Below are 25,593 nucleotides of genomic sequence, written 5' to 3' on the forward strand. Positions count from 1 at the left end.
ATCGTGTGCATGAGAAACACAAATAGTGCATTCAACACAGTTACATATTTCCGCACTGATGTATTTCCAACTGTTCTAGAGGGTTTTCTCCCAGCTATTTCTAGGATGTTTTGGGCTTTATTATTGTCATTTTCTCTTAAGTGTTTGATCTACAAGATGAAGCAGTTTCAAAGCAGGGCTTTTAGACTTGGGCACATGGGGCAGGATGAGAAGGAGAAAAGAGTTTAAGAAGAAAAGCAATTTACTTTGCCAGTAGTATCCTGTTTTCTCCCACCGTTATTGAAGACACTTGTATGTAAGTAGGGCTCTTTCCTCTGTGCTTGTGATATTAATCTTTTGCCAAGGAAATGATTGTGAAGTCACCAGTTTAGCATTATGATTTTACTGAAAGATCAAGAAAAAGAGAGATGGGCTGTGAGTCTGAAACCGTATTGTAACACATGGCTATCTTTAATCATCAGCAATATAGGAGTTGTCATCTGCAAAAGATTAATAAGGTTTGGGGTTTTACCAAAAACTGCTTAACTTTTGAAAGATACCGTGTATTGGTGGGTATTTACCTTTCTGTTGATTTGGTTGCCTAAGAACAAATTAATAGTGACCTAAAACAAACTTAAGGGACCCTATCATAGAGTCCAGCTAGTAAGAGCAGCCGGCATAAATAGACTCCAACTTGGGTAAACCCAGGGATCTGATGGTTTCCTTAAAGATGATTACCAAAAGTTAAGTGATTTATTGGTCTCCCATTTGCTGCAGATGTAGAATTTTGATCTAAAGAAGGAGGAATTCCCCAAATATTACCAGGAGGGGCTTACTTCTCTGAACTACAGCTTACACCGCGCAACTCTTCCCTTGTTGCACTGAATGTACCTCCTGACAGAGCACTGCTTACCAGGCTCGGCTGGAGGATTAGGGAGACGCTGTCAAACGATTATTCATAGCAGGTAGTGAAATGAGGATAGATGCAGTATATTTTATCACTAGCTGAAAAGTGTGAATGAAATCTTAAAAAGTTCTAACTGCAAATCGGTGGAAAATTGCCATAGCTGGGGAGAAGATACACGTGCCCACTAAGGCGGGCAGATTGAAAGTAAAGAAAGGGATGACGGGAATGTAATTCCTCCTTGAAGAGGTAACTGCCCTCAATTCAGCGGGTCGAACAGTAAAAGCGAACAGTAAAAGCAACAAAAATCGGGATGGAACGGGGCAACCTATTTCCTCCGCGAGCAGGAATCGAACCAGAAGGCACTGAAGACCCTCCAGCCCCCTCGCACGTTTTCTGCGTTGTTGACTTAGCATCAGGTAATGTGCGAGGTTCCTTGCACAGCAATTCTTTCAGAAGGACCTGACTGCACTATTTGTCTTAAGAGTGTTGACAGTACTGAATCAATCTTTAACTTTCTCAACAAAATCTTACTAAGATATGTGACTAAAGGAGTCATGGGACACAAGGAAGAACTACTGGATAGTATAAGGAGGGGTTAGAGTATGTCTCCCAGCACGTTTATAATTCCTACCCAACTAGGGGGTCTAACTCACTGCATAGAATGTCCTACATCACAATTTAAAGCAAACAGAAGAAAGAGAAAAAAGAAGAATCCTAAATACTGGAGCAAGAATTAGGAACCGACAGACAGGAAAGAAAAAAAAAAAAAAAAGCCAAGCAAGTACTTCGAGCCTACTGGTTTTGTCCATGGAAGCTTAGCTCATTTGGATAAGGTGGCAGGACGGGGGTCGTCATGTGTAGATGCTGCATCTTTACCATAAGGAAAGAAATACTCGGCATAACATGTCCAACTGAGAATGTCTATGAGGTCCCTAACGCATCTAACAGGTTCTTCGTCAGACAAACCACATTGTGGCGATTCAATCTGGACAAAAGACACGCCACGTGAATTCAAAATGTGATCAGAATTTTAGAAAGAAGCGAAGCAGATCAGAATGAAGTTTCCTACTATCCCTTCCTCTGGAAATGATGGGAGAAACTGTGGGTAGGGGAAGAGACACATAAACTGAAAGAGTAGAAGGTTAAAAAAAAAAAGATAAATGGATCATGAAAAGTAGCAATAAGAATGAGAAACCAGGAAACGAAATACACGTGGTCACTCTAGTAGGGAAAGCATTTGGCCAGTTATTTTTTTCCAAGTTGAGATAAAAAAGGATGAATGAGAAAATGGGAAAAAAAAGACTCAAGAAAAATGTAGAACAAAAGGAAAATAAATGTGTGGGTGAAACACAGAACAAAAGAGAAAGAAAGAAAGAAAGAAAGAAAGAAAGAAAGAAAGAAAGAAAGAAAGAAAGAACAAACGATACCCAGCACACTTTAGTGAGCAATTCCTGCTCTGTTGACGTGGACAGACCCCCACTCTGCCCACAGGGAGAAGAATCCAGCAAACATGACTTTCTTTACTGCTGGAACCCGATTATTTTCCCCGTGAAACTTACTTCACAGAGCATGTATTTTTAGACACGGCTTAATAGAACAAGTTTCCCTCCCTCTTCTCTTTATTTTTTTTCCCCTCTTCTCTTTAAATTTAAGACTTTTATTTAAGAAAGAGTCACCATCCGCTTTCCAAATCTGAGTTAATAAAGGTGGCAGGGGAAAAAGCCAGAAGGGATAGGTGAGTGTTAGTTCTTCACCCAACTATTCAGAAAGGGCCCAGAGCACAGTAACAGTCACCTAGGCTTTTGGCCAAAGCGTTGAGAGCTGTACTTGGTTTAGCTTATTGTCTCTTATATCATGTTGTTTATAGGGTTCATTTCTCTTTGGTCACAACAGAACCCCTTCATAATGGTCTTTTCTTGACCACTACTAATATCATCTCTGCGGTTGGCCCCGAGAAAGGACCAAGGTTTACTCTGTGAATTGAAAGAATCAGTCACAGAGACATCAGCCAACAGAGCGTTAAGGAAAGTCATTATCTTACACCTCACTTTTCCTGGCCCTTTTTTATTTGGTTCTCAATGGACTCAATGTTTGAAAGTGGATTCTGAATAAAAAGGAAAGTAGGCGCCATGCAACAGCCTCTAAGGCGGCTTACAACGAAACACAACTGTTGTCTTAAAAGAGGTTTGTTAAGTACCATGTACCTAGGTTATACATTACTAGTACCATCCTACCCGGTTACTTTTTTGTTGGATATTTTAGATTCCGGGGGGAGATAATCATAGTTTTTGTGGCAGTTATACAAATCTCGATTAATATTCAATTGAATATTAATTCAATTGCTGAATTGATTCTAAAAGCTGAATCAAAGCTTTTTGATTGAACTAAACCAACTGCTAGAGGTGACAGGATTTTTTTGTTGTTTTAATGACTCTTGGTGATCTACTAGCTAAGCACCCTAGAGCTCTGGAGCTCAATGCCCAAATTCGAGTTCCAGCTCTGCCACTTAAATTGGTGTAGCTTTACACAAGTTGTCATTGTCCTCTTTGTGTTTTAATTTTTACTTTTTTCAACTGAAAAATACGAAAGAATAGCAGTGTCTACCTGACAAGGTTATTGAGAGCCTTAACCAGGGCAGCTTTTAAAACTCGCTGGCGTTCAGGCCTCACACAAGCCAAGTCACTGAAAATCTCTGGGGGTGAGACCCAGGATCGGGAAGTTCCACTATCTCACTCAGAGACTCGTGAGAGACTTGTGAGAGACAAGAGTGGACCGAAAATACGACCTAGGTAAAATATGAAGTCTACTTTTCAAGGAGAGAGTGGTCCTCATACTTAGAAGACAGTAAACTCGCTAGCTTTATTTTTTTTAAAAAAAGGAAATCACAAATTCATCAGATGGTTAGGTTCTAACCAATCTCCCTCCCTACTTGGTAGTAAATATGCCACCTCCTCCCTAAAAGTCTTGTGCCTGACGAAGGGGGTTAAAGGGCAAGTAGAAGAATGTTGCGGGAGGCCCACGTGGCAATCACTTTGCTATTTCAGCTGCCGGATGGTGCCCCCTTTGCCTCTGATATGCGCAACAGACATCCCCCAACCAACATTTCAGTGCCACAATACTCAGACCCTACATTTCACTTATTTACAGCAGATTAGAACAGGACTACCTCCTCTAGAATGGAACGTGCAGTTGCTCTAATTCTGTGTACAGAAGGTTCTGGCTATGTCTCTGAGTTTAAATACAAAAATACCCACAAGTTCAAGTCTTCTTGATTGGGATGACAGATTAACTCTTTCTGTCTCCTCAACACATGCTCATTTTCTCCTGTAGAGCCAGTCCTAATTCGGTTAGAGCAGAGTGATAGGAACTAACTGGAACATCCTTGGAAACTGAGAGAGGTCTGTGCACTGGGAGAAGCAGAGATGGCATTGCCTTATCACGTTTTCTCACTCTGAGCTCATAAGGCCCACTACTGGACCTCCTCTTCCCACTGCCTTTCTCCAACCTCCCTCCTCACCCACACAGGGAAAGCTGTCTCTGGGGTCTTGACCGACCATCTTTGGATCATTACCATTAGGGGCATTACAGCTGCACAACTGGGGCACAGAACTGCAGGGAGAGGGGGACTCTCCAAACATCAGATTCTATAAAGTCACGTAATAAAAACTTCATACATCCTAAGAACAGCCCATTCCCCACTGTACTCAGTCAGCTGAAGGTGATTTTTCCTACCCATCTTTTTTTTTTTTTTTTTTTTTTTTTTTTTTATAGTGTTGAAGCCAATGACTGGCATTCTCTTGGACTTAACACCTGACGACTGGGATCTCATTAAGACTTTACGGAGACTTCCTTGTGCTCGTCTGTCCCTTTTGTGACAGTCACATGGCCCTAGTTGCTATATTAGCCAAACAGGAACCCAGGAAGTGTTTGTGGTGCAGAGTGAGCAGCACAGTGGGTTTTGGGGTGAGGTTAACTGACCTGAGAGCAGCTTGTTTCCACCCTGTGCATCCCATAGGAAAAGTCGTCCGTGAATGTGATTGCATCGGAACTGATCACATCGTGGAACGAAGGCCAACCTGGGGCAGGGCAGCATGAGAACAAGACAGAGAGGAGAGAGAGAGAGACAGCCTGTGGTTAGAATATAAATTTAAAGAATTACTAAGCAAAGAATGAAAACCTTTAGGATATGAATCATGCTGAACTTCTTCAACCTGAAAAAAAAAAGTCAGAAGCTGAATAACTTCCTCACATTTGGATTACAGTTGCATTGGGAGTTTATGTTTCAAGAAGCCTTCTTAGACCATCTAGTAGTTTTCTACAGCACCCCTGGATTTATAAAGCTCTCTCTTGCCCCTTGGTTTTGTCTCTCATCCTGAGGCGCTGGGTACTCATTATGAGTCTTAACAGTGTGACATTTTCCAAAACTCAACCCAATTGTTCCTTTTTTTAAAAAAAAGATAGATTTATTTTAAAGAGAGAGGGGCTGGGGGTGAGCGGGAGGAGGGTCGGGACAGAGGGAGAGAAATCTTCAAGCCAATTCCCCACTGAGCGTGGAGCCCGACACAGGGCTTGATCCCTGGACCCCAAGGACTTGAACCTAAACCAGGACTCGGGCACTCAACTGACTGAGCCACCCAGCCACCCCTCCCCTCCCCACCCCCACCACCTTTTAAAAATAGATTTATTTATTTTTTAAAGATTTATTTTATTCCAATTCTTCTGGCTGCTAACTTTTCAGTTATTCCAGGCCTCTTTAGGATGCATGCTTTTTCAGTCCTGAGTTTGTATGGTTAAAATATTTTTAAAAATGAGTATTCCATAGTTTCCATCTTAATCTAATTTCTCCAGACAGGGGTATCTGGAAAGCAGCTTCTATCTATTTTATGGGCAAGAAGCTTGCTCACTTCCTAGAGGAAAGTCATAGAGCAGTATTCTTCAGGCATCTCTAGGGAGCACCTTCTCTGAAATAGCATCTTGTTCCCATTTTCATTTATTCTAATGATTTTTAAAATATGCACACAGCTTTGAGAAACTCAATGATAAGGACCATAAGATTGCACAAATGTTTATGAGTGTACAGTCAGGTTTTACGCTCAGTACTTCTAGGCATGTTTTTACATATTTCCACAAAATTTGTCTGGAGTTACTGAGCTGAAGCCCAAAATGATGGAAGAGGTGTGATGTTGCTGAACTGCTGGTACAATCTTTTTTCTTTTTCAGAAGCCAAATTTATTCCTGTAGAAAGGAGGAAGCCCTTTAAAAACATGGTGCTCTGTGTTAATACACCAACTGAAAGAAAACAGAATGCAGACTTCAACAATATGATTTCCAGTTTCAAACAAAACAAATTAGCTCAGGCCAAGTTTTTGTAAGAAACTCCCCCAAACCCCCATCCCCCACTATGCAGCAGTGTAGCTTTCACAGTCTGTCCTGGATTTAACCCCCCAGAGCTGAGACACTTTCCAATTCCTTGATTTGAGTTCAAGATTGTTGCAAATCACCAGGAAAACCTTAACTTTCTAGGTATAAGATCACATTCTGCAAAAAAAAAAAAAAAAAAAATTAATTATGCCAAGACACACCAGTATTCTTAAGAAAGCTTACCTCTCTTTGTCTTCTAGATTCTAAAGAGAATAACCTAGACTCCAGGTTATAGTTTTTGGTCTATAATGACTATTTGGCACATTTAGGTATTCTTTGCTCAACGGCAGAAGTGCCAATGGCTAGGAAAGAGAGGTTTATTTTATTTTTTTTAAGATTTTATTTATTTATTTATGATAGACACAGAGAGAGAGAGAGAGACAGAGAGAGGCAGAGACACGGGCAGAGGGAGAAGCAGGCTCCAAGCAGGGAGCCCGACGTGGGACTCGATCCCAGGTCTTCAGGATCGTGCCCTGGGCCAAAGGGAAGTGCCAAACCGCTGAGCCACCCAGGGATCCCCAGAAAGAGAGGTTTAAAGGTGATGTCTGGAGACACTGAAAAATAATTTAGCTATGCAAAGAAAGAGAACATTCTATATTTTTAACCTCCCATATTATAACTCATTCAATTGCAGTATATGACACCTAATATGATGGAGGGACGTATTTGATTCAGTAGTAAACAAATAAAGAGGTTTTTTGTTTTTGTTTTTACCATAAAGCTCCCCTCCATCATGCACACATTTTCCTATTTCTAGAATTCAAGATAGGTGTGTGTGTGTGTGTATACGCTACCTCTTCATCTTATCTATATTTATCATGTTCTACTTATCATACTGGATTTTTTTTAAAGATTTTATTTATTTATTCATGAGAGACACGGAGAGAGAGAGGCAGAGACACAGGCAGAGGGAGAAGCAGGCCCCATGCAGGGAGCCTGACGTGGGACTCGATTCCGGGTCTCCAGGATCAGGCGCTGGGCTGAAGGCGGTGCTAAACCACTGAGCCACCCAGGCCACCCTCAAACTGGATCTTTGACTTATTTGTTCTCATGCTTTCTTCTCTGAGTAGGTGGTGAGCATTCCGAAGGCAGAGTCCGCACAAACAAGAAAATGGGATGGATATTTATGGGATATCACTGAGTTACCACAGGAGAAAGAAAATCTAATCAACATCCCTTTTTTACCGACTAGGTTAAGAAATTAGCAATGCTATTTTTTCATTGGAGAATCCAACTTGACTCAATCCAACTTGACTCAAATAATAAACCTCTCTTTATAGGTAGAGTAAGCTTATTCTTTATTTAGGATGGTAAATTCATGCAGATCATCTAGGTCACTAACTTAACAAGATTTTTTGTGGGGAGGAGAGGGAGAGGGAGCAGAAAGATGTGGTACTTGCCAACACTACACAGGCAGTGAGTGGCCGAGCCAAAGCTAGAATCTGTGTGTTCTGACTGTAGTTTAGAACTCCCTTCTCACGGTCTACTTTCTTCCTCAATAGAAGGCCAAGACATCATTTGTTTCAATACTCAAACAGGAAGGAAATTGCAGGTTTTAAGAAATATGTTTAGTGCCACGTCTGGATTGGTTAATAGCCACCTTGTTACACTCATGAGCTTCTAAGTGGAAGCAGATAATGAATGAATACTAAACAATACTGATTCTCTCACCAACAACCAAACTGTTCAAAGAGAAAGTTCAAGAGTAATGACATAAATAATGCAATCTAGTTTGGGGCATGGATGATCTTTTACTCATTTATGTAAAATAACCACAAATACTTAGAAGCTCACCTTAGGTAATAATATTGAGAAAACTATCAGTTCTATTTGGGGTTTCTTCATTCTAATTCTTTGTTAACAATTGTGAATCATTGCCTATTAAAAATTTTGGGGAGGGGAGGGGAGGGAACCACTTTCAAATGAGCTCTCAAACCACACAGCTATACATTTTGTCTCCATGAATTAAATATGTATAGAATTTTCCAGAAGACTACATTCAAGAGTAGACAAGGATGAGGTATAGTGACACGGAGTAGGTAAGGGTTCTCAAAAGATTTCAATGTTTCTGGGAAAGCCGTTGACACTTGAATAGTTTATTAGTTGTTTCCCATGGCGTTCTTTAAATATCATTAGAGACAGTAAAACAAAACAAAACAAATAAAAAACCAACCGAACAGAAAAATACCTCTTCCAAACTCCCCAAAATTCAGGGTGTCTCTGTGCAGTAGGAGAAATGCAGTTTTCAAGATGGAATATTTGATATGTCATCCAAATCTTAATTAGTGGAGATTGACAGGGACAACCATGTCCCGTGTCATGGAAGACATTTCACAAGAAATGTGTGATGGAAGACATTTCACAAGAAGATCATGGCCAACTTCCATAAGGTTAATAACACAGGAGAACACTGAATTCTTTCTCTAGGTCTCCCAGAAAAAGCTGAAGGAGAATCCATCAGAAAAGTGAGTATTGACAATCAAACTAAGAAGGACCTTCACCCAAGAATAAATTGTCTCATGGCAGAGAAGCCACAGGGATGACAGCACTTTGAAAGCGGAATTCCCTCATCATGTGAAAGTATTTAAAGGAGGAACTCTTCACTGCTGCAAAAATCCTCAAAGGAAACCCTGCCCCCACTCCTAATAATAAGGAAAGTGCTTCAAAGGGTGATAGGCAAGACTGAAGCAATCTGGGTCTTGTTGAGAAAATTATCTTGAGCAAAAGGGGGAGGGGGATGTGTTTATGTCAGTTTTGACATTAAAGAAAGATCATCCATCCTCCTTTCTCTAGGATTTCCCTTTTGGTCTTCTCATCTAACAAAACATTATTTGTTTTGGATGCATTCCATGCACTTTTTAAAAGAACAGTCATTCGAAAACCTGTATAAACAGACTTGGCTCACCCCACCCCCAAAACGTCCCTTTGTTTCTATTTGATGAGGTTGGATTTGGGTGTATTATCATTTTATTTCGAAAAATACAAACTGTATTTTTTAGATATTAGCCTGTTGTTATCAAGAATGTCTTATGTTCAGTGAATAGCTTCTCCTCTCTAGACAGCATCTAAATACAGGTAGCACAACTAAAGAAACCAAGTTGGACTGTTGGCAGTCCCGCTTCAGTGTGACCCAAACATCAGTGTGACCCACACTAATCTGCAGACATAGCTTGACAGTACTGGCATACTGGGAAGCAAATCCAGGATCTGTTCGTTTACATCTCAAATACAAGAGCAAGAGATTCGGTTTGTTAATAGTAATTCTGTGGTGCTTGCTACCATCTACTCTAGGGTGGATTTTTGTTTTAGATTGCAGTAAGAAGAATTATTCCTCCTCACTCAGAATGTGGCTTACTAAAGCTGCTCAGAGTCTCCTCGAACCCATCACTGAAGAGTGACATAGCAAGTGGTGTTCTGCTGACAAACTTTAAATGTTTCATTCCAATTGCCTCCTGAGAAAAACCTGCTCATCTCTCTATCCCAACCTTTTCCTCCCTCCTTTCAAAAATCTTTGAAACAGGTTGTTAAAACCAGCAACAGATTATAAACAAGTTGAAGCCAATTCCATCTGTACTACATCTAGAAAATGTGGCCCTTCCTCCCCTACTCTTAATTTAACAAGGATTGCTCTACAGCTGCCACGTTCCCTGGATCTCCCCCTAAACCCCCAAACAAAAATGAGAGGCCCCAGTATGTTAGCTACATGACCCATCAGTAGAACACGGCACAAACTACCCGTGACCAAGAATTCATTAAGTTCAAACGGAATTACAAATATTTTATTATCTTCAAACGCAGAATCAGTTTAGGCACAATGAATCCCAGTTGGGCTTTGGGTGATGGTTTAATAATGATAAATATTTGAGCATGGTTTTAGTGAGACACACTGGGTATTTACAGATCTGCGGTTTTCTGTATGTACCAACTCTCAGAGCTCTACACTTCTAGGACTGTATTTCAGAATTTGTAGTGTCTAGCATCTCCAAAGCCAGAATCTGTTAACCTTGCTGACCACAATTTACCTTATTAGCTACCTCATCCCAAATAACACTTTATGAAGACCCCCTGCTAACAAACAAGGGTCATTTGAAGTTTAGAGCTCTGATTCTTGCCCAGTTATTCACTGAGATTGACACTCCAAGCCTTAAGCTTTCATTTCATTTTAAAAAGATAATCCTCTATTCCCCTTCAAAGACCCACAAGTTTAAGCAGTAATCAACAGAACAGAATATTTCCAACACCATTTCCACAGATAAAGAAATTCCCACCATTGGACAGTGCTGTCTTGACATTAAAAATCAATGAAGACTGTCAACGATGAAGACTAAGTATTCATACTTCCATTAATCTCCATTAATCTCCCTTCCCTTTCCCCTTGCAATTTTGGATAGTTCTGTTATTTTTAATTCTTTTAAAGCTTCGTTTGGTAATATATGCCTCTTGAACCAGAACACAAATTTGATAAGAGCGGGGAGTTGGCCAGTTTTGCCACTAGTGTATTGCCAATCATCTAAAACAGAGCCTACGACATAAGAGGTGCTGCAAAAACTGTCTGATGGATGAACAAATGAATGCATGACTATCCTACAGCTTAATATCCTCGGCCTCTTCAGTCTGTAAAACAGCCTTGGCACCCTGATCCTCCTACTCTTTTCCCTCATTCCAATGCCCAACCTTAATGAAATCTTCCACGCTTTTCTACAAGTTGATCCTAACAGTTGAAAACTAGTAAACAGCATTAGTATGATTATGGCTGTACACATGTTGCTGACTGCACAGCTAAAAAGTGCTGGGATTAAAAAAAAAAGTGCTGGGATTATATCTCCTTCTCCAATGGTCCAACTGGCATATCCCCAGGCTGTCGAAAGTCAGACAGATTTTCCTTCTTTTACACTGCATGACTCTTAAAAAGCCCATTTTTTTTTTGTTTGGATCATGACTTTCTTATACAATTATACTAATTTGCTCTATGATTCAACATTTTAATTTGCAAATTTTAATTACAAATATGCAAAAATACGTAGGGTACATAGGCATCTGTGTTTTAACAGATATTAACTACCCAAATGTAACAGGTAATATTTTTTTCTCGATTTCCTTCAGATTCTTCTTTTTCTAACAAAATAAAATGTTACAATCACAGCCAGATCTGCCTCCAGCCTTCTCCCCTACTCCTACACTTCCTGGTGCCCCAGAGATAATTGTTTACGCACCATTCCCACACTTCTTTTGATGCATTTTCTACATAGATCTATATCCATAAACAATATGTAATTTCTTTAATGTTAAAAATGCACATTGCATTATAGGTATATTCTGACAACATTTCCCTCCCACGTTATCCTGGTCTCTAAGCCTTATTGGTCTTTTTTTATAGCATTATCTTATTTTAGAAATGAAATATTTCAAGTATCTCTGAGAATATGAGCCAGAGAGTTGTTTTATTTTGCTTTTTCTATTATTCTCTAGAAGATCCCTGCTTCTTCTGGTGCAACTGTTCCCTTTTCCTTCTTTTTTTATCTTTCATGCTCTTGGCTTTCTTTGTTCAACCAATTCTATTTCAGAATGGAGGTGTGGGGCAGTTGTCCCCTACAGCTGCTGTGGGCTTGCTCTGCTGTCAGGTACAGCACGGGTTTGTTCCTCCCTAGGTCTCAACTCCCAACAGCAGAGCTGATGGTGAGCCCTGGGAATGCTGTCAGCACCTGCTGTGGGACAAACTCTGTCCCCGGGGTCCCGGGATACCTGGCTGGGGAATGGCTCCTTCTGGAACACTTCCCTTGCAGCCTCAGTTCTCCTACAGGGAGTTTAACATCTTTGGAGAGCTGCCTGCCAGGTATTTTTTCTCCCCCGTGGCTAACTGATGATCTGTCATTCTGAGTAGGAAAATGAGGAAGCTGTAAAACTGGTCTCGCTGTTCCTCAGACTTTCAGATACACACCTTGTTGTCAACTCCCCATTTTGCTCTTGACAATTCTGCTCTCTGAGCCTTCTCAGAATTCTGCTGGGCATCTTGGCAACGACTCCTGTAGGTGTTTTGGGCTGCTGCTTTCTTTAACCAGTCATACCCAGTAACCTATTTTTTTCTTGGAAAATTGGCTAAAATCTCTGGTCTGCTCAACACCCCCTGACCCACTCCCATTCTCTTTGCGGTGAGGTTCTTCTCTTCTGCCTCTCTTCCTCCTCCTCTTTCTTGTTTCCTTACTCTGGCTTTAAAGGGTTCTCTCTCTCTCTCTCTCTCGAGAGAGAGAGAGAGAGAGAGAGAGAAACAAACATGCATGCTCAGGCTATCATCGTGAACAAGAAGCCGAGATTTCTTTCTAATAAGCTGCAGATTTTAGTCTCTTGATCTAATATTTTATGGGAAGAAGCAATGGATTTCAGGCATCATAATTTCTCTACTAACCACAATTATATTATTTTTTGCCTTGCTGATAAGACCCCAAAAATCAATGTAAGGTTTAGGAGCTTTAAGTGGCTCAGATTTGACTCTATCTAAAAAGTGATTCTGGGTTAACTGCATGAGCCTATGACATCTGCAGAGAGCCCTGAGTTAGAACCGCAGCAGGCCAGACTCATCTTCTCTCGGAACTGGTTCGGTGGAAAAACTTTTCAACTCTGTATTTGATCATTCAGTATGGCATGAGGACTCATTGTATCTCTGCCTTCCTGCCACTGCAAATATAAGGACAAATATCCCCCTATATGCTGATGACACGATTTCATTACTGCAAACAAGCAGGAAGTCTCAGGAGGCAAACTATGCTAGTCAAGAAAATGGTTTAATGGCAATTCAGACAAAAAGAAAAACACTGGTTTTGGCAAACATGCTCCCATGCTTCATACAGCTTTATTAAGCAGTCCCTCAAATAAAAATAATACTTAAGATACTTATCTTGAAAAGGAGTTAAAAAAAAAAAAAGAAAAGCAGGGAGTTTAGAATACATAATAGCCTAGATCTATAGACTCTAAAGGTTCATGAAGATAAAGAAAATGCTAGAGTGCAACATACTCTTCATGCATTCGTTTTATTTTGGTTTCTAATTACCTTGTTTTTTCTTCTTGTCAAGTAACCCCACATTTCTAAGTGGTGGTGGCATTTTGGATGCCAGGGTCATGTGGAATGGCATGATGACTGGGGACCACCTGAGGCAGACTAGTAACATGATCAGACTGGTGCTTTAGGAAGGTGGCTCCGGAAGCAGGCTGGAGCGTGGGGGATAAGAGGATGAAAACAGGCCCACCAAGTGTAAGACTGTACGTGGGAACAGAAGTGATGAAGTTCTAAATGGAGGCACTCGCAATGGGACTGGAGAGCAGGGGAGCGATTAGAGAGAGATTAAGTGGTCAGAATTCATTGCTTGTGGTGGTACCTGGTGGCTAGTGAAGGAGGAGGGTAGGGTCGAATTACTACTAGGTTTCCAGCTTGTCTGCCTAGCTGGATCATACTAGTTATACATGTTTTTCAGGGAAAATAATAAAATCAGTTTAGCGTGGAACTCTCTAGGAGGCAGAGGGATATGTGGGCTCCAAAGTGAGACCCTGGCTAAGATACAGATGTGAAAGTCATCAGAGCATGGAAAACAGTATGGTTATGGATGAGGCTATGTAGAAGGCAAATGTAACGGGAGTGGAGAACCAGACAGGTATTTAAAAGGTGCGCTGAGGAATGAGAGTCAGTGAAGGAAAATAAAAGAGAGCATTTCAAGAAATAGGAGGAGGATGAGGGAAGCAGGGCAGAGTCAGATAATGGAAAACTCTTTAAGGTTGGAGGACAGTCAGCAGTCACATAATCTACAGAAAGGACAAGTCAAAGAAGACCCGAGAGAAGACTGATAAACTCAACAACTGGGCAGTCTGGTGGACTTTAGGACGAGCCATTTCAGTGCAATGACACAGGCCAGACTCTGTGGGGCTGAAAAGCATATGTGAAGTGGAGCAACTAAGCAAAGAAGCATGGCAGGAGAGCATAATGATATTTATGCTAACATGCCTGGATACTGGGGGTCCCTCCCACTGATTCCACCTTTCTCTGTTTTCTAAAGTGTTTAAGATTTTTACAGTATTTTCTAATGGAATTTTCACAATAAAGTGGAAATTATGAAAATTATAAGTACATAGAAATAAATTTAAAAATTTTTTCATGGTACTATGACATATACAAATGTTAAGCATTACTCTAATGCTCCTTAAGATAGAAGCCATATTTGAAGAAAGACTCAAATAAAATTCCATCCCTAGAATCTCGTTTATCTTTAGTCTGTGTAAGTTGTTCATTGCCGTTCCCATTGTCTTTTTTTTTAATAATAAATTTATTTTTTTATTGGTGTTCAATTTGCCAACATACAGAATAACACCCAGTGCTCTTTTAATCTACCAAACTGAGAGTCCTGAGTGTAACATCCTACCTGGCCGTGGTAATCTGTTCTGCATTTTGGCACAAAGTAGGTGCTCAATAAATATGATTGAACAAACGAATCCAGGACTTTAACTCTAGGTCAAGTTCCTCTGTCAAACATGTTCACAGCACCCAATATTTCCCCTTCAAAGCACGTATCACAGTTTGTAATTTCTTATTTACAAACTTTTGAGTAATGTCTGCTTCTTTCCCTACGCTCCCTGAGACCATGATGGCTTTGCTTACTACTATATCTTCAACACGTCACTGAATTAATCAATAAAGAATATATCATATTTCATTATGCAACAATAGAACTGCGTTTCATTAGAGGATTATCACTTAGTTTAGATACGCTGATAACTAGGCCAATCAAAGGAATTTTTAAAAGATAGGCAAAGAATTTCTACTATTTTGCTTCACACAATCTTTTTACAAATATCAAATTTAATATAATGTTTCTTTTCCTGCCTATCAGAAATAGTGCATTTCTTTAAACTGATTATTAGTAATTTCTTCTGTACAAACCACGTAGCCCTATCACCCATAATCATTTCAGGCATTTGAATCCACTGAAGGACAGTATGACCAGAGACTGTCAAGAATACCGAGGTGTCCTTTGGGCAGTGTGAACATCTGGTATCTATTCTCTTTGGAGATTAATAATGTAGCTGTACTGCAGCAGGCTTTACTAATTCCTTTGAGCCCTGCACAGCATTTTTAAATGGTTCCAAACACACAAGATCTCTAATTGGTATGGATTTCATCCACAGTTTTCTTGCAATCTCAAAATATCTCAGAAACTCCTAAGCAGGAATTGACAGGGGCAAGCTTCCCCGTCTCCCTTTGAGGAGGCAGATATTAATAATTTTTTTCAGGTTCAATAAAATTACTGAACTCAAACCATTTCAACCAAAAATCTGAGGAAGGGGACTTTATTTTCCCTGGCCTGAACACTGTCTCTTGCTACTTTAAATCATAGTTAGTGTTTTAAAAAGTGTATCTTACACATAAGTCAGTTGTAGACTTTTAGCATCAAAGGATCTGAGCAACATCACATGTAACGACCTGACCTTTGGCTATAATTTCTAAGTGCCATTAAAAAATGTCTCTCATACTGGTTTTAAATTTAGTGTTGACCTAGTAACCTTTATCCAAAAACATTCAACTTTAGATGATTATTTTATTTTGCTTCCAAAAGCTCTTCAGTCCAGTGAGGCATCCATTAGGAAGCTGCACGGAGAGTTGAGTTTGCTCAGAATTTATTAGCTACATCGAACAGGAAGATGGTGATTTGGGTTGCTTGCTGAGTGAAGATTATTTACTGTGCTTAACTGACCTTAAGAATACCAGGAGGGATACAGAATGAGGGGAATTCAAAGAAATACAGATTCTATTCTCCGCGACATGCAAGCCAGACCAACAGTGAAATAATGTTCCATTCAGGTGCAGTCCTGAATTAAGTCTATTCACTACCTGGCATCATTTGGGACTAACTATCACTTGCATTCTTTAGTTGGGTGCCTATCAAAAAATTCAAAGACCTTCTCTCTTAAAACATATGCGCCTGATGAACACACAAGATTACTTCTTCTTAGGGAGTTAAGTGCTAAAATTCTTTTACTTATCTAATTTTCCTCCTGATACTTTTCTCTAACTGAAATCTGTCTACATTTCCGAATAGACTTGAGATTGTTATTCTATTAAATGCTTTTAAGTGCTACGATCTGAATAAAACACTTCCTTGTGTTCATAAATGTGTGATCCTTCACTGGTCTACATCACCTTTTTATGATGCATCAGAACGCAGTTTGCCTACTACGATTTAAATTTCTGACAACTCATCTTGAAAAAAATATTTTGAAACAAAACATATTACTCAGAAAACACAAATATTTTACAACAAAATCATTGCTTCATTGTTTAACAAACTGTTGAACAAAACAGCAAGAGATGTCTTGTCCTTGTATCACACACATGGCAAAGATGAAACAATATATTAAACACTGTACATTCTGTAACATATTAAAATTTTTTAAATAAATTACATCAAAAAGGTAGGAAGCAAACTACATCAAACCAAGGCATGTTCTGATAACTATTTGTTCTTTTTAAAGTCCTTTAAGGAAATCTTTTGCTGACGCTCAATACCCATTCCTCTGCTCTTCTTTTGCATATATTTAATCACATTCTAGTACACTATAACTTACTGTTTCTAAATTTTTGTTTATTGTCTATATTCCCCCAACGTTGTAAGCTCCACATGGGCAGAGACAATTCTTTTGTTCCTGATGCATTCGATGGTCCCACAAGGCTACCTAGCATTTAATAAATTTTGGTTGAATGAATTTTCTATATACATTCTTGTTACTTTGGAAATCTGGGATTTAAAAACAATCCTTGCTTTTGTTTTCAAAATACACGGTCACAAAAGACTTTGTTACAGAATTATTTATAGAATTCCTAGGTTACTTACTAATATTTATTAAAGATTTTGGCACCTGGCTGACAGTCTTCTCTCTACCCAAAATTCCTCCCTACATTCTAAGGACCTTCTAAGGTAATCCCCTTAATATTCCTCATATCAACAGCTCTTTGAGGTGACATTAAACCATTCTATGGAGCCAAGGTCCTGTATCAAGCAAGACCCACAAGTGGCCTTGGTGATTCATTTTTTTAAAAAATATTTTATTTATTTATTTGAAAGAGGGAGAGAACACCATCATGAGGAGCAGCAGAGGCAGAGAAAGAAGCAGGCTCCCCTCTGAGCAGGGAGCCTGATGCATAACTGGGTCCCAGGACCCTGAGATCATGACCTGAGCCGAAGCAGACACTTAACCAACTGAGCCTCCCAGGTGCCCCTGCAAGGTGCCCCTTTTGAATCAAAGCCATTCAAAAGTTTCAATGGTTTTGATTCTGACCACTGGTAAGTAAACTTAATGCATTAAAAATCAGGTGTCATCACATGAAGAAAGTTGAACTTCAGACGGATGAAATTGGCTGGAGTAGGATAGTACTGCACACATATTTTAATTTGACCCTGTACAACCATGACAAAAAAAAACAAAAACAAAAATAAAACAAATGAGTAAAATTCCATAGAGGTCTAAGTACATCCACAGTATATTCCATGGCCTACAGGTTGACATACCTGTCAGTTGTGCAGCAATATTCAAATCTTACCCCTCTCCAAACCACTTGTAAATGAAGCAAGGTGCAGATATATGACTTAGCTACTTAGTATTGAGTAGGCACTAAATAAATTCCTCCTGCTCAGAGGGGAGCCTGCTTCTTTCTCTGCCTCTGCTGCTCCTCATGATGGTGTTCTCTCCCTCTTTCAAATAAATAAATAAAATATTTTTTTAAAAAATGAATAAGTGAACCAAATTGGGGCTGAAGAAAGCATTAACAAAAATTGTGAAAATGATATCACAATAAATCAATGTCTCTGTTTCAGACACTGGGTTCACCTCTCAAGTATTTATTATTCCTTCATTGCTACAGACCAGAGTATAGCACTCAATGGATTACTATCTCTTGGTAATAGGTCATGGACACCCATGTGATTTCTTTGATCTTTTCTAGTTTGAATAGCTTAAAATCGTGGAAGGCATGGGTCAGCATCCATAATGTACCCTAGCACTGTAGAAGCAGTATATAGTCTCCTTTTATTTAGATATTTGGCCCCCTTGTAGTATACGAGAAAAAAATTTTAAGTCTCAATCATGTATTATTAAAATCACGATCTTAAAAGCTGGGTGAAAATTAATTTTTTTAAAGATTTTATTTATTTATTCATGATAGACATAGAGAGAGAGAGGCAGAGACACAGGCAGAGGGAGAAGCAGGCTCCATGCACCAGGAGCCCGACGTGGGATTCGATCCTGGGACTCCAGGATCGTGCCCTGGGCCAAAGGCAGGCGCTAAACCGCTGAGCCACCCAGGGATCCCTGAAAATTAATTTTTAATTACATATCTCATATTAGAAAACTCCCTTAGGAGAAATCTCTTGGGGGAATTTTGCCAAGGTCTAGTGCTACATAAAAGATTTTTAAAAATCATGTGCTTTGACTTAAGGTGTAAATCAAGAACCAATATAATAATAGCTCTTTTTTAACAGTTTTTATTTTGAATTTTTGTGTGTTTTATTTGTAATATTTCTCCCACACAAGAAGTTTTTACCTCCCATTTGTTCTCAACTTTTTGTTCGGTTCCAGGTATTGCCCCGAGGTTCTGGCTTGCAAGAGATCTCAGTTACTCCTTTAGTGCCTTGTTGCTTAGCTCCCATAGCATTTAAAAATGTCATACACATATTTATGAACCACATATAATGCAAAAATGTGAATATATCCTACATATTTCAAATGCGACTTTTTCCCCTATTTTCTTGGCTGCTTTCCTCATCCTTCAGGAAACCTTAATGTTAACAACCTAATAAGAGTTTTACCCTATTTTTTTTTACCCTATTTTTGTCCATGTTCTTATAGCCTTACAAAGTAAATGTTCTAGTACCTGCATAATATTCCACTGTGCAACCATCCCCCGGTGACAAGACTGACTTTGTTTCCAACTGTCTTCCTCAGTAAAACATACTGTTATAACATCCTTGCACATATGCTCCCAACTCCGGTAGGATTTTTCTTGCTATGGGATCGATTCTTAGGAATAGGATTGCCAGGTCAAAGGGTGAATGTATTTTTACCTTTAGCAAGTATTTCTAGATGGCTTTCTAAAACAAATACAGTTGAAAATCCTTTTCTCTATACCCTTGTCAACAACAGGGGTTGCAGCTTTTAAAAACTTCCAGTAAATTATTGCCAGTAGCTAGCTCATTTAAGCAAAATTTGTATTTCATTGACTCTACGTAATATAGTCAACTTTTAATGTTTGTTGGCTATTTGCTTTCCTGGGACTTGCATCTTTTTTTCTATTGGGCTATTTACTGTTGTTATTTTTCTTTGCAATGGTAACAGTTCTTTGTATATTACGGATGTTAATTAATGTCCCTTGCATTATAATCATCCTTTTATATTTGTTGTTTCTGTATTGACTTTATTTATTATTTTTGAGTCAAATATGTCTATCCCTTCCTTCTGCACTTTCTGGGCGCCTGGCCTTGGTTCTTGAGAGTCTGCGTCTGGACTGTACACATGGTATCCTATATTTTGTGCAGGATTTTTGTTTTGTTTTGCATTTAGACCTCAATTCATCTGGAATTCCTTTCAGTATCTGAGATAATATTTCAATTTTATTTCCTCCCGAATGGAAGAGCTGCTGGGCCATCAACAATATTTAAACGGCCCATTCTTGACTGAATTAAAACACTATTTAACTGATACTTATTTTATTTACATATTCTCTAGTCTCCTCCACTGATCTACTCTTCTTTTTCTATACACATATAATTTCATTATTGTGGCTTCATAGCATGTTCTTATATCAGGAAAGGCAAGTATCTACTTCCTGGTTTTCTTTTTCATAAATACTTCTGCTTGGGTTCTTTTTTTCCTTAAATGGGTTCATTTTAAGTTAATTTTTTTTTATCTTTCAAAGAGTCACCTTTGAGTTCGCTTTTTCTTTCCACAATTGTTTAATGTTTTCTATTTCATTAACTTCAGCTTTATCTTTATTCCATCTTCCCAGTTTTTATTATTCCTTTTATAAAGTTCCTTTATTTTTTATCTTTTTTTCCTTAATAAAGAAGGTATTCAAGGCTATAAATTTTCTTCTAAATATAATGTTTACTGTATCCCATAGAGTTAGATATTTATTGCTAAGTTCATTGGATTATTATAAAATATGGCCCATAAAAATTTCTTCTTTCTAAAGTATATTAATATTTTCTTTGTGGCCAAGTAAATGATCTACTTTTTAATGTTCCATGAAAATACAAAATTACATTCTTTATTTGAGGGATTTTTTAAATTTGAAAGATATTTTATATATCTACTAAATCAAGTTTATTGATTGTATTATTTACTTATTCTATCTCCTTACTTAGTTTTGATGACTCCTATATCTCAGTCTGAAAGAGACATAGTGAAGTTATCCATGATAACTTTGTATTTTAAAATTAAGTTTTCTTTCAAAGACTCTGATTCATATGTTTTGTTGTTATGTTATTTTATACCTACAGACTTATGATTGCTCTATACTCTCCATGAATAATGCCCTTTTGTTATCACATAATTTGCCTTTTTATCCTTTTGTGTTTTTAGCTTAAATTCTACTTTGCCTGATGGTAATATGGCCATTTCTGCTTTCCTTTTTTGTATGCTTTGGCCTAATGTCTTTTTGACAATCCCTTTATTTTCAAGCTTCCTTTATACTTTGTTTTCGTAAGTAGCAAATAGCTAGATTTGAAATCAATTTATATTTCTGCCTTTTAATGGGAGAATTCAGTTTATTGATATTTAATTATCAGATGATTTCACTCATATGTGGAATTTAAGAAACAAAACAGAGGATTAATCATGGGGAAAAGGAAGGAAAAATAAAACAAGACGAAATCAGAGAGGGAGACAAATAATAAGAGACTCTGAACTATAGGGAACAAACTGTGGGTTGCTAGAGGGGAGGTGGGTGGAGAGATGGGGTACCTGGGTGATGGGCATTAAGGAGAGCACATGATGTAATGATCACTTGGTGTTATATACAACTCATGAATCACTGAACTCTACCTCTGAAGCTATTAGTACACTATATGTTAATTAATTGAATTTAAATGAAATAAAATGCAATTAAATTTTTAAAAACATACCTATCTTCCTTTCATCTCACTTTATATTTCTCTTTTTTTGTTGTGTTTTTCTCGTTTCTGCTGTTTGGATCAAATTCATATGCATTCCATTTTTTGCCCCATATTATGTCACTTTCCTTTTTTCTATGCTCACAAATACTAAATTATCTATAAAACACTACATGAAAGATACAATTTCCTTCACAAAGACCCATTGTTTTCCAAATCAAGATGCTATATCCTCCCTTTCCTGCTTCCCCTTCCTCCCACCCATGTGAGATAAAGCCTTCAGAAAACTTTCATTTTCTTCCTCTCTGCCTTCCTCTCCCCATCTCTATAGATTTATCCTGCCATCTTCCAGATTCCAGGGTTACAAAGGAGAAATCTAATATTAACCTGACACTTCTACTGTGAACCTGGAAGTTTATACCAATTTTCCCTTTATCCTTAAAGTGTAGGAGTATCATCAGGCTAGGCTTATGCGTTCTTGTTAATCCTAAATAGAATGTGGTGAACCTGTTGAAGCTGCAGGTTCAGGAAATATTACCCCAAAATACAGCAGTTTAACATATGACAATATTTTAAGCTGAAGGAAATTGAGAAATGGCATGACCTTCCCCTGAAGCAGGTCATAAAACTTGAGAAGTGCTGTTTGCAAATCTGGAAAAAAGGCACATCTTTATCTCCAAGACTCAGAAAGGACTGAAAAGAAATTGGAATCAACAGGCCTTGCTACTTCCCCAGTTTACAACACTTAACTCCTATTCTTTTTTATCCAATCACATTTTTTCATGAGTCTCCATTCTTCACCAAACCTAGCATGAAAACACTCAGGTTCAACCAATTTTTTGGGTCTTCATCTCATGAAGGTTTTGTGTCATGTAAAACATATTAAACAAACTTGTTTGCTTTTCTCCTATTAATCTGCTTTTTGTTAAAGAAACCCCAGTCAATAGCTTAACAAGGTAGAAGAAAAATATATCTTTCTTCCCCTACACAGATTTGAGTCTTTCTTTAGATTAGAAAAAATGATTTTTTTAACATCTGTTATTTATATGTTTAGCCTCCCAGAGCTATTTTGCAAGTCTCTTCATTTTTCCTTCATGATATAGACCTCTCTGTTTTGACTACATGCTTTCAAATTGTTCTTCCAGTCAGGGTGTCAGCAATGGCCTCCTTCAATTCACTTAATTGTTTAGATACAGAATCATGATATTTTCAAATCTCCACTTCTTGGAGGGGCTAGGTACAAAGTCCTCTAATTGTATCAGATAGGATATTTTAGCTGCAAGAAAGAGATGATGCAAATAAAAGTAGTTAAAAATTAAGAAAATTATTAACGTGTATACCAAGGAGTCTATATTGATGTGGTTCCCTGTTGGCCAAGGAAGTGGCAAAACTACCTCATAAAGGCCAATGTGTTTTCCTTTCTGCCCTCCTCACCATGCCAATGATCTCTCCCCTCCTGGTCACACAATGGCTGCAGCAATTTCAGACACCACAGGCAGACAGGACAACATCCAGGAAAAGTGGAAGCATTTCAACTACTGTGTCTCTTTTTATTAGTGATGAGAACTTTACCAGACACCTCCAATTAGATGTTCCCTGGGATGCAACTGACCAGGAATGGGGGCATCTGTCCTAGCTGAAACCAATCACTGACAAGGGGAATGGAATTTTATAATTCATTTAGGTCAATTATTATTCAACAGGGGAGGAAGTTACTCTTCCTTGAATAAAAAAAGGGTGGATATAACTAGATTAGCCAACCAGTGTCATCACAGTTGGCTTTGGATACAAGAAAGCCTCCTTGTATCCAAGTTTACTCTTACTGAGACTCTGCTCAGATACTTAGCCTCTTCTTAGCTTCTTGGGAGCAAGAAGGCCAGGTACACTTATGATAGGCTATGTTAATCTTTACTCTTGGAGTCCATGAATCTCAATTTTTTGCAATGATCTGCCACATTCAAGATCTCACCATCATGCTCTACGACACTGCTTTCTGGTCTCTCAATCCATAAGGCTAAAAGCTTTACTCAACTTGTCTCTGCCAAGATTGCCATCACTATATAGCTCATGAGATTCAGAGAGATGAGAATGGAGAGGGTAAGGGTAGCGAGCCATATGCAAGTCCATCTTCAATGAATGACATTGCTATTATTTGTCAGATGCTGTGCTAATAGCATGTGAACCGAGATTGTCTCCAAGCTCTTAGTCTTAGATACTACACCAAAGCATCTCTGTGGCAGCCCAGTTGTCAGGTTGGGACAGTTTATGACAGAATGTAACTAGTGATGAAAAGAAATAAAATAGACTAAGAAGGTACAAACATTTCCTGAAAGCCAAAAAGTCCACATTCTACCAGATGATTAATGATTTTTATGAATTTTCTTTTCAATAAGTAACATTATATGTATGAAATCCTGAGCTGCATGTCCCATAGTCAGTAAGTTAAAAAAAAAAAAAAGAAAAAGAAAAAGAAAAAAAAAAAACCTTTGGAAATAATGAAACGATGATGTAATGCCCAAAGCAGGTTTTTGTTCCATGGGGTTTTTTGAACTCTGGTGAAGCCTATGGGCCCTGCAGGATAATATGTTTAAATGAATGAGAGGAAATACATGGCATTATAAAAAAAAAAAAAAACAATCATTAATGTTATCAAAATACTGAAAACTGCCCACAAATTTGTGACATAGTAATAAATGTACTTTTTTCTTAACAAGCTCTAATGGTGGCTCTAATAATGGCCATAATTTTAAAGTGGCTATGAGTATAAATGTTATTTTAAGATATCTATGACAACTGTAATATGATATGAAAATATCTATGATTTCTATTGGTGATAAAGTTACAAATACTACTGTGGATTGTTTTTTACATTCACAATTAAAAGAAATTGCGGTTAGTTAGAACAAGTTTGGATTTCTTTTTCATCCAACTTCATGGATCCTCCAAAAACAGTCCAAAGCCCCCAACTTAAAGATTCCTGATCTAAAGCCTATGTAAGCCTAAATAGTTCATGGACACTATTTAGAAACTTCTCAGTCCTCTCTAGTTTTCCTACCATGACTTTTCAGAATACAATAATTTTTTATTACTCAATTCCTCTAAGTAGGACATATTAAGTGGAAAATCATGGAGTTTAAAGTTTAATTTATGCACACATACATGCACAACCAGGTTCAAATCTTAGCTCTGCAATTTGTTGTTTATGAAATCTCTGACAGGTAATACAATCTCACTGAGCCTCAGTTTCTTCTTCTGTAATTTGAAATTAAAAAAATTACTTCCTGAGATTATTGGGGATTATTGAAAAATGAATGAAATATCTGGACTCTCTCTAGAAAAATATTAATCCAAATACATACACCAAAACTTCAGGAGTTCACCAGACCTTGGGTTACTAACCCCTCTGCCTTGTCTTTAACTGTGACTTTGATAAATTCCTTTCTAATTAGAAATGAATGTCAAGACCATTACCTTCTAGAGAAGGGATGTCGCCTAGACGTCCATCATCACTTTGCTAGAAACTTTCACAAAATGTTATCAAAATCTTTGAAAGTGCTTATTAGAAAACATGACAACCTGACAATGGCAGATCAGTGTAGTGTTACACTACACTACTGTGAATAAACAAGTGCACACAAATTTTAAGAAACTTGATATGTGCCATTCTTTACTCAGAATCAATATTGCTCAAGCTGTAACTATGATGAAGTATTATGATCAAATCTGAATTTGACATCCAGAGAGATATGTGGAAACATGAAAAAGATTCAGAAGACAATCACAAATTCAATGAAAGGGTTAAAAGAAATGGTTGATCCGGACAGTTAAATAAGCTAGTAAGTAAGATTATATAGTCTGGCAATAAGAAAGCTAAAAGGTAAACTCAAAACAGTCTTGAAATACATAAAAAAAAATTTCTAAATGTAGATTTGATCTTGGCCAAAAGATGGAGAAATAACAACAAAATTTTAACAGGGAAGTGCAAAAAATCAGAAAAAGTTCTTTATCTCATCTTATAAAACAAAAGTAACTGGATTCAAGTACAAATCAGAAACTGACTTACATATATTTTTCCCTGATGATGGATGGTATCAGTATTATTTAGTCACCAGCATTCAAACCTCATCTGTTGTACTCCCATAT

General features: G+C 38.1%; 1 protein-coding gene across 1 annotated transcript in view; it reads right to left on the minus strand.

Moving 5' to 3' along the window:
• Positions 1-25,593, minus strand: part of MSRB3 (methionine sulfoxide reductase B3) — a 178,278-nt gene that overhangs the window by 7,053 nt on the left and 145,632 nt on the right. The window contains exon 6 of the mRNA XM_041757528.1: positions 4,865-4,962. Within this exon, the coding sequence (XP_041613462.1) occupies positions 4,865-4,962 (98 nt within the window). The remainder of the gene's footprint in view (positions 1-4,864; positions 4,963-25,593) is intronic.

Source organism: Vulpes lagopus, chromosome 5 (assembly GCF_018345385.1).
Source record: "Vulpes lagopus strain Blue_001 chromosome 5, ASM1834538v1, whole genome shotgun sequence".
Taxonomy (NCBI): Eukaryota; Metazoa; Chordata; class Mammalia; order Carnivora; family Canidae; genus Vulpes; species Vulpes lagopus.